Source organism: Eleutherodactylus coqui, chromosome 6 (genome assembly GCF_035609145.1).
Source record: "Eleutherodactylus coqui strain aEleCoq1 chromosome 6, aEleCoq1.hap1, whole genome shotgun sequence".
Lineage (NCBI taxonomy): Eukaryota > Metazoa > Chordata > Amphibia > Anura > Eleutherodactylidae > Eleutherodactylus > Eleutherodactylus coqui.
Genome location: NC_089842.1, coordinates 9,114,504 through 9,124,249, shown reverse-complemented (window position 1 = coordinate 9,124,249; position 9,746 = coordinate 9,114,504). Strand labels below are relative to the sequence as shown.

At 48.1% G+C, this 9,746-nt stretch overlaps 2 protein-coding genes across 2 annotated transcripts in view; one reads left to right on the top strand and one right to left on the bottom strand.

Annotated features, from left to right (window-relative positions):
* The window catches only part of LOC136631802 (membrane-spanning 4-domains subfamily A member 4A-like), a 452,683-nt gene that overhangs the window by 424,238 nt on the left and 18,699 nt on the right, over positions 1 to 9,746 (top strand). The window lies entirely within an intron of this gene.
* LOC136631719 (sacsin-like) overlaps positions 1 to 9,746 on the bottom strand; it is a 35,597-nt gene that overhangs the window by 11,137 nt on the left and 14,714 nt on the right. The window contains exons 3-6 of the mRNA XM_066606008.1: positions 9,113 to 9,224; positions 6,210 to 6,356; positions 2,282 to 3,686; positions 1,494 to 1,582 (exon numbers count right to left, since the gene is read on the bottom strand). Coding sequence (XP_066462105.1) covers positions 1,494 to 1,582; positions 2,282 to 3,686; positions 6,210 to 6,356; positions 9,113 to 9,224 — 1,753 coding nt within the window. The remainder of the gene's footprint in view (positions 1 to 1,493; positions 1,583 to 2,281; positions 3,687 to 6,209; positions 6,357 to 9,112; positions 9,225 to 9,746) is intronic.

The window sequence follows — 9,746 nt, the reverse complement described above, 5'->3', positions numbered from 1 at the left end:
CACATCTGAACAGATTAAAGGGGTTTTGTCATTGCAACATAACATTTTCCAACAGCTGGGCCCAGCATAAAATGGAAAATAGGCTATAATCACTCCTCTTCAGCCCCTGGGGCTCCTGTGGTCCCAGCTCTCAGTGTGTATGCCTGACAGAAGTCAGGTGACTACTTTGGCCAATGAGAGGCTATAGAGTCACTGTCCTAAACTCCTGGCACCAAGGATGTGAGCACTGATGCCAGGAGTTCAGAACGGTGATGCTGCAGCCTCTAAATGGCTGCAGAGGTCACCTAACTTCCATCAGACATGCCCACCAGGGAGCCGCTCCAGCTCAGCTCCAGGGGGCTAAAAAACAGGCGAATATAGTTTATTTTTTATTTTCTGCTGAGCCCAGCTGTTTAATTTTTTTTTGCTGTAGTGACAAAACCCCTTTGATTTAAAAGGTTTTTATATGATACCTAGCCCTAAAGGGTTTGTCCAACAAAATTAAGTTATTCCACATCTATAGGATAGGCGATAAGTAGCAGATTGTTGCCTTCTAACCATTGGAACCTCAGCGGATCAGGAAAAAGGGGGGGGGGGGGGGGGTCGGAAAGTCCCTGAATGAATGAAGCAATGGTTGCACATGCGCACCACCGCTCCATTAATTTCACTAAGACCGCTGGAGATAAAGGAGCGCTTAAACGTGTCTCTCTCCAGCAATCCTATGGAAATAGATGGAGCAGCAGTGCACACACACACGGGACACTCGGGACCCACGTTCTGGTGATCAGTAGGTACTGATCAGATACTTATCACTTATCCTGCGGATGGGTGTTAGGTTTGTTTCGTGGGACAACCCCTTTACCTTTTCACAATTCTGTTAAGGACTGCAATTTCTCATGATCCAAGTTCGATACGATACTGCAACAAGCTCGCAAAACCCTCAACAGCCTGTGGCCCCATATAGAATGTGTTTTTCAAAGCTGATCATCTCAACATCGTATGATGAGCGAAGAAGAAATGTAACGAGGAACTATAAGACTTCAGCAAGACAATTCCTATAGTAACAACATAAACCTCAATGGAACCCCATCAAGAGTGAGCTGAGCCTTAAAAGTGGTTTCTGAGACATTCAAAAAAAGGTGGCCAAGAGAAGGCGCATACGATACAGTAAACCATGCAGAGCACTCACCGGGTAGACGAGCCATCGGTCCGGTGACGCCGCTTTGGTCCTAGAAGCTCCTGCAGCTCTCACCTGCCATTTATTGTTGACTACTGGTGCAACTAATTACTGGCCTCAGCAGCCACGTGCCGTTCATGGCATGACCACTGAAGTCAGTGACTAGCAATAGTGATCACGTGACCACAGCAGAAGCTTCCGGCACTGAAGTTACCAGAACCGGAATGGCTGTGCTGGACATCTAACTGGGGAGTAGTGCAAGGTTTGTTAGATTGGCTCATAATCTTTTTTTTTCTTTAAACCCCTTCGAGGCTGAAGACCATATAGATGCACTCACTTGACTTTCCAATATTCACAAGGAACAGGTGCAGATCATCAGGTAGATCCTCTGGAGTAAATCTGTGTGCCAGCCCAGGTAGTAGGATTCTAAGAAAAGGGAAAGAAAGTTACTTTAGTGGAACGTCTCATTCAATTTGCGTTTACGTTGTTCGCACGATCTTTGCCCCCCCCCCCGGCTCCACGACTGATTTTTCTGATGTGGATCTGACATCTTACTCTACCTTGTAAATAATGGTGAATCCACATCAAAACCTGAATCATATTCCACCGTGGATTTTACCAAAATACACCGACAGGGTGAAATCCGCAGAAGAAATGGAAAAATCCGCCGCAGGCCGGTACTTTAAACACATTGCGGATTTTCCATGCATAAATAGGCACAGAAAATCCATAGCATTGTGATACGTGTGGACCGCCCCTTACGGTATGTTTGCACGGCTTCTTGTGTACAATCTACATCTCATTACTTCTAATGGTGATCCATGCTATAGTGTATAAGGTTAATACACGTAGATTTGAAATCCACGCACGGGTAAAAGAAAAAAAAAAAAAAAAAGACATAACACTTCCTGACGCATATTCTGAGATAGGAAAGCTACATGTGTACTTGCTCATTGAAAAAGGCTAAATCTGCATCCAGATCTGTGGGTATACAGTGGCATGTCCACCCAGCCACAGATTCTGAGGTGGTAGAATCCAACGTGGATTCCGCCTGTGTGGCCGACTGTAAAGCTTCATTTACTGTATATAGGAATGTCCCCATTAAACGTGAACAGAAGACCTCACCTTGGAATCGCTTTGCTGTCAATGTAGACAAGGCCATCAGACCCCGTATTCTGGAAGGCTGTGAACGAGCCATCAGACAGCGGCAGAAGCTTCAGGTTCAGTAGCTCCTTATACTGCCCATCGCTGATGATGTACCGCAGAAGCAACAGTTTCTTCTTAGCTGGAAATCGGAGCCAATTATCCGTATGTAGCAGTTTTCTCACATGCCTCGGAGACACAATGTTCAAGTTCGAAGCAGCCTTCTTGGCAATCTTAAGGATTTTAAAAACATGACCAGGAACTTGAACCAGAGGAACTTTCAGAAGGAGAAGCAGCTCCTCCAAACAACTATGAATTTCCATGTTTTCAACCATCAAGAAAACGGCTTCACTTGCCGTTATCCACCGAGCTGCGTCCATAGTTTGCAGTACGCTCTCATCTACAAGGCACAGGGCAATCTGTCTTACTACATCGTGCCATCTGGCTTTATGTGCAGTTTTCTCAGGATCTGGCCAGATCCCGTACGCCTCGTCTAGTGTCATTTTTGACGTCTTTACTAAAGACACGCCATTTTTTACTGCCTGCATGTAAACTAAAGGCAAGACTTTTTCTACCAAGATCTGGTTCCATTTCGCACCTTCATCATGCTGTTGGTCAGTTTCTGGCCACTTCAAGCTCCTCCTATCGTCAGTAAGATCAAAACATCCATTGATGAGGCATGGAAGTCCAGTTTGGTTTTCGTCTTTGTCTGGAAGTGGGAGAATGCAATGTAGGCGGCCTCCGAATAAATCCATATTCTGCTTGGATAATGGGTACGCCAGGTCAAGAACAGGCAAGTTGCACAACTTGTTGCTCAGCTCAATCAGTTCTGGAAACAGATTCCCTTGATCTCTGCTGGTCGTCACCAGCCACTCACATTCTTCCACTCGGTTATCCATGTACTTAGTTGAAATAACTTTGCGAACGGTTTGGATGGCCATTCCAGCCGATTCAGTGTCCAGTAATTCTTTCGAAGATGCATCAACAGTGAGAAGAGTTTTCATCTTTCCATCTTTTCCAATTTTCTTCAAGGAAATTCTAGTAACATGGCGAAGGAAAAGAAGGGCAATCTTAGCGTCTCTCATGAAAGACTCAAAGAGTTCTTCAACCCTTTCTGCACAGTATATGTTATCAGATATCTCGGATGGGCAGAGTCGAAGAGGGAAGCAGAAGAGAGTTCCTTCAAAACAGCCGGAATCAAGGATTTCCTCCCAAGTGCCTAGACCGAGGGCCTCCAAGACACCTTTAAATGTCTGAAATTGGTCCTTTAAGTCTTCGGAGACGTGATCTTTCTTCTCGATGTTCCATAATCGACCTCCTCTGTGGAATATGTTTTCTTGTGGATCCAGAATACCGATATTCTTTCCACTGAAGATGGCTGGATAATCTGTATGACAAAACCACAGATGAGATATTTGCAGCATATAGCGGGGAGAACATCTCAATTAGACGGTTTTCACATTTGCATTCCACTATTAACCCTTTGCAATCCAATTTTGGATTCAGGGTTTCCTAGGGGTTTTTCTCTTTCTGCCATTATACAATGGTGCCAGCTGCTGGCTAGAGCCAGTACTGCGGTATTATGGGAGAGGCCCCGCGACAACATAGTGGCCAGTAATATACAGTAAGAATACCCTGCCGGATGTCTTCAGACATCGGAGCTGTGCAGCCTTCAAATCAGAATGTCTTCAGACATCAGACAGTGGATTGGAAAGGGTTAACAGATTTTTCTACAATACTATGAATGAATTGAAAAAGAGGATGCCAAATTGGGATAAACGGAAACTCCGTTCATGTAAGGGATATACAGATGGGTTGGTAAGCAACGGCTCGCAGTATTTTTCACAGTGTGAAGTACAATGCCTGTTGTGTTCCTTCAGTATTCCTGCTTACAATTGTATCTGTATTTGTTGCATAAGTGGGACCTCCAGGAGCCTAGTAACCGTTTGAAGTCTGTGCTGTAATTGGCTGTGGTGATTCACATGGGGCGTCAGGAGGACTCCGGCCCTATAGAGAGGTGCACTGGCTCTGGGTGTGGCGTAGTTCACACCAGAAGTTGTTGCAGTGAGGATGCGGCTGCCAGTTGGGTTCTGTAACAGCCCCTCTTGCATGACCTATAGCTGTCTGGCCTACGGCCTGTAAGAGGGCGCTAAAGTAGAAAATGTGCAAGTTCAGGGGTATGCCCAAACCTTCGGGATCAACAGACTTTCAGCTTGTGACTACCCACATGCTCTGACGCTGTAACTGCGAGCATGTATATCACATCCTCGATGCTGGGGACTTGTTATAGGGACTCAATTCAATCACCCATGTGAGTGCAAATCTGCAGACCTTGTTCACATTTGCCTACAGCAACACAGAGGGGCTGCTGGAAGATTTTGGACCCATAGCTGGAGTAAGTGGATAACATGGACTAGCGTCCGCCCTGTCTCTTTGTGGGCCTGTCTATGCTAGAGTGCTGTGGATAACGGACTAGCGTCTGCCCTGTCTCTGTGGGCCTGTCTATGCTCGAGTGTTGTGGATAACGGACTAGCGTCCGCCCTGTCTCTGTGGGCCTGTCTATGCTCGAGTGCTGTGGATAACATGGACTAGCGTCCGCCCGGTCTCTGTGGGCCTGTCTATGCTCGAGTGTTGTGGATAACATGGACTAGCGTCCGCCCGGTCTCTCTGTGGGCCTGTCTATGCTAGAGTGCTGTGGATAACACGGACTGGAGTCCGCCCGGTCTCTCTGTGGGCCTGTCTATGCTCGATTGCTCCTGATTTCCCGGACGATTATTGTAAACTTAAGAGACCGTTCTGAATAACGAAGGTGAGGAATTCTAGTTATTACGTTGTGAACGGTTTAACCTCCGATATCTCAGAAGATCTTGTTGGATTGTTACAATAAACGGTTGCAGCATCATGGCAGCTCCGCAGTTTATTATGCCACAAAAGCCCCTTTCACTCCCGCTTCAGGCTTTAAATCAAACCCGTGGGACGATTCCCCATTGACACACTCTGGGGGAAGTTCCTCCCTACCACTGGCGGTACTCATCAGCAAGAAGGAGTCAGGGTCGTAAACGGGCAAGCTCCTACCCGCAAACATAGGAGAGGGCCCCAACACCACCCAGGGGCCCCTCTGGCCCAAAATCCCAGATGAAATAGGGCAACATAATTCATCCAGGAAAATTCTAGGCAACATGCCACAAACTGAATGGGTCCCATTATAGTCAATGAGTGCCCTCCGGAGAGTTTTGGGACGACATATGCTGACTAACACTTTCAGTTTTAGCACTGTTCAGCTCCCAGGATGGAGCTCAAAGATTGAAAGTGTTAGCGCCGAGTAAACCTAGACTAAAGTTTTTAGGTTTTTTTTATTTTATGGATAGGTCAAAAAAATGGAGACATGAGCCCCTGACGCCCATCTTAATGATCAGCTTATTAGTCTAAATATATCTTTTCTCGTTTCCTTCTGAGCATGTAGAGAAGACAACTGGGTCTCCTTAGGGAGAGTATCTAGGAGACTTACAAGGCCATGCATGCTCCTCTGGGAAATATGCAAATGAGAAGATGGAACAATACCTCTGCAGCGCCACCTATTGGAAGTCAGCATTCTTGTAAGTCAGGCATTTTAACAAGCCTTGTAACAATGACTGGGAATATGCGCTAAAGCCGTGTACAGACAGACCGTTTCTGTGTTTTTGCCCTTCAGTGTACAGTAGGTTCCTGACGCAGCTAGTGAGAGGCCAGAAACCCAATCTGCCCTGATGAGGGCCAATCACCCCAAACAGCCCGTCTGTAGGGGCATTGTTCCATCTTCACATTTGCAGAAGATATCGGATCCATGAAACGGAACAAATAACAGATACAAACACCATTAATGGCGACCCGGCTCGGATTGAGTCACACGTGGAATAGATTGCACACTTACCCGTCATATGATATACAGAGTTGAAGCCCAGTCCGAATCGGCCAACAGTGTTGGGGTCTTTGCGTTTAATGCTATTTCCCGGTCTCTGGATTCCTTCCCAGTCCCGGTCACTAAACATCTCGTTGTTGTAGACCAGCAGAGACTGACCTGCAAGAAAGACAGACATCAGACTAAGACAAAGGAACAACTGTAGGTGAAAGAGTTAAACATTCTGTTGGCCAGGAAGACCCGATTTTGGGAGGAGAACCTTTAAAGCGGACGAGACATCAGGATACACTTTATCTTGTAGCGATTTGTGTGTTGAAGTCAGATTTACATTGTATCACTGCTTCCTTTGACTTAAGACTCTGATGTCACACGCATAAACCGATCCAAAGTGTTGCTCACGCGCCATTTCTGGAACGCACAATGACTCAAGTTCAAGGGATGCGGTGCATGCTGGACACAGTGCATGTGTAAGGGGGTAGGGCTGCTACATTTCTACTTACACAGCATGCAGCCACTGTGATACGCAGCAGATTTGCTGTGCTAAGCTCCGCCCCTCTGGCCTGAGATCCAGCTAGACAGAGGGGGGAGCTATCAGAGGTGCTCAGGGCACCAGGTAGAGGCCCCTCTCCTCTGCAGTGGGAAGGGGAAGGGGGGGGGGGTAGGTGGGGGTCAACAGAAGAACTGTGAAGCGCTAGGAGGAAGCCCCGCCCCCTTCATGATGTTGCTCAGTCCCAGCCCCCTCCCCCTCTAGAAGCTGTTGGAAGGTTCTGGGGATAGCAGGGACCTTATAAAAGGTCATGGATGCTTGGAGACGGTTATCGCTAACATATGGGTGTGAGTCTGGCCCGGGCCTTGCAGGGTAATCGTTGCGTTAGTGCAGTGCTCTATGGTTATGGCGCAGTGTGAGGTTATGTTACCCGTTTGCTATGCCATGTAAGAGAATGTAATGCAAGGCGCCGGGTTCGGAGGAGACAGCTGAGGACTGATGTGAGGCGATGACTGAACTATTATAGTCTACGACATGGTGGTGCTCTGTGTGAAAGGACGTAGCTCCCACGGGGCACAAGAGGTCGGGACCTGCACACATGTAATGGTTACGCCACAAATTTGTGTAAATGGTCAGGTGTCTTGCTGCTGTGATCAGAAGGAGATACGAAAGCGATATGCATGAACCAATGCATTACGTGTCATAAGTCATAGAACACATAATGAGTAATCTGGTACTGTCGCTTTAAGAGAGTCGATATCATGTTAATACATAACTGTAACAAACCAGAACCCTCCTCTGGGGTGGAATCACGGTATTTAAAGTTTGGATTTATAAAAACATAAAATAAATAAAAAAGCGCGCTGCCTTTGTCTCTGTCTGTCATCGCTGCGCCATCACACAACCTACCAGCGGGCATCACTTTCAGATTGGCGCATGCATATGGAGTCAGTGTCCAGCCAAAGGAAGCTAGAGATGTCCTCAGCTGCAAATGGGTTGGATGGAAGAAGAGGAGCCCGGGGCAAATCCCAAGGAGAGGACCGCCCATCGGACTGTTTGTACCCAATCAGCATATGGTGCAAGATGTTTGTAAACGCCAGTTTGGGGCCACAGAGGTACAGATCATAAAGCCAACCGCTGATATTAGTAGATGGGGATACGCGACTGATAGATTCCCTGTAACAACCCCCTCCAGCTCTCGGGGCGCAGCCATCTCCAGACTTCAGGACCGGCCCCTCACCTTGACCCCTGCATGCTGTCAGCACTCTGAGACCAAGAGCCCTTTTACCCGGGCCAATAAATGGTTCATAGTCTGGCATCCAGCGGGAATCTGAACAATTATCGCTCAATGTATTTGTATGCCCCGCCTGAACGGGTTCGGTCCGTGTGAACAGGCGGTATCACGATCAACGACTGCCTGTTTACTGTGAATCAAGGTAGGTGGGCCGCTACAGTGCCCAGACGCCCCGCCTCCATTCACTGAGTGATGCTCGTTCCTGTGCATTATGGCTGGTACTACCTGCCGGGCATCTGCACCCAACGGGTCATTCCATGTATAGAGCTCTTACTTCAACCCGACAGTCTCCAGTCTGTTCCCTCCTGACCTGGATGAAGTAGCGCCCCCTATTCTCCAGGCCTGCAGATGCAGGTGGTGGCATCCATTTGAACAAGACTCAAACCGATATTCTGCAGCATCGTACTCAACATATATACAGGAAATTCTCCATTCAGCAGATTTCCTCCACAGTAAGTTCACGCTTTGAGCTTACCGCTCCGTCTTCAACCAATTAGTCTAATTCACAGCTCACTCCTTCTGAATGCCAGGCTCATCTTTCACATGCCGCTACCCTGCACCAATCACTGCACTCGTTGCCGATTCCTTTCTGAATTCAAAACCACTGCCCCGACCCGTATAGAGGCCGGCGCTCGTAATTGTAGGCTGGGGTCCCATTGATTTCAAAGAGAGCTGCGCCTGCAGTTACAAGCGCCGGCCACTACACGGGGACAGCACACTGGCTTCCTCCCTGACCCTTGTGCATTGCAGTGCTGACAGCAAGTGCCTCATCAGTTGATCGCCTTGGCTCCTGATTGGTGGTTCCCGGCCAATCAATTATTGGTGACCTATCCCGAGGAAAGCTCATCAGTAGTATTTCCCTGGAATCCCCTGTAATAGGTTTCCCCCAGAGTGCCTGCGCAGCCCTGGGCTAGAAGTGAACCGCCCGATGCATCCTGGGCGGAAATAAAGCCGCGCAGCAAAAGTTACGGGTCAAGCAGCACCCCGGCGTCCGGTAGGTCTACTATACCACCTGGCCACTCTTGCTTCCTCTCCACATCCCGGCCCATAACGGATGCACCAGCCATAAATCCAATGCCCGTTGATCCTGCTGACCCGCCGGCATGACCCGTGCGTCTGGCTGCCCTTACTTACCTCGGATGACATGCTGGTCTTTGGCACGTAGAGCTTCTCTGCCATGTTCCCTTTCATCATGAACAAAGATGACTTGGCTGGCCTTGGCGTCGTCGGCGTTCTGTATCAGCTCCTGAAGACGGCAAAATACATTACGGAATCATTTCTGCGCATATTATTCAATTACAGCAAATTCAGAGAAAACAGGAAGACGTAAAGTCCTCAACCCTCCGCCAGAACGCGGAACACGACAAAAAGCCAGTGATGAGGTGATGCATTTTAAAGAGGTTGTTGCACTTCTAGCTGGTTTGCTGCAGGAAGCAGACAGCTCCATACACAGCACAGTGGCCCAGGTTGGTACTGCAGGCTAATAAAGTGAATGGGATTCACTCTGCAGTACTTGTAAGAGCATTAAACCCCTTTGATATACTTGTCTGTACATGGGTGGACTTGTGTATGTTTAAGGACCTTAAAAGGGGCTGTCCCACTTTTAGCCATTTTATGACTGGAAACAGACAGTGCCTTACATTGTGCAGAAAGAGAGAGGGAGAAGGGGCAGGGCTCCTCGTGATGGGGGGGTGAGAGGGGGAGAGAGAGAGAGAAGGGGCGGGCCTCCTCGTGATGGGGGGAGAGAGAGAGAGAAGGGGCGGGGCTG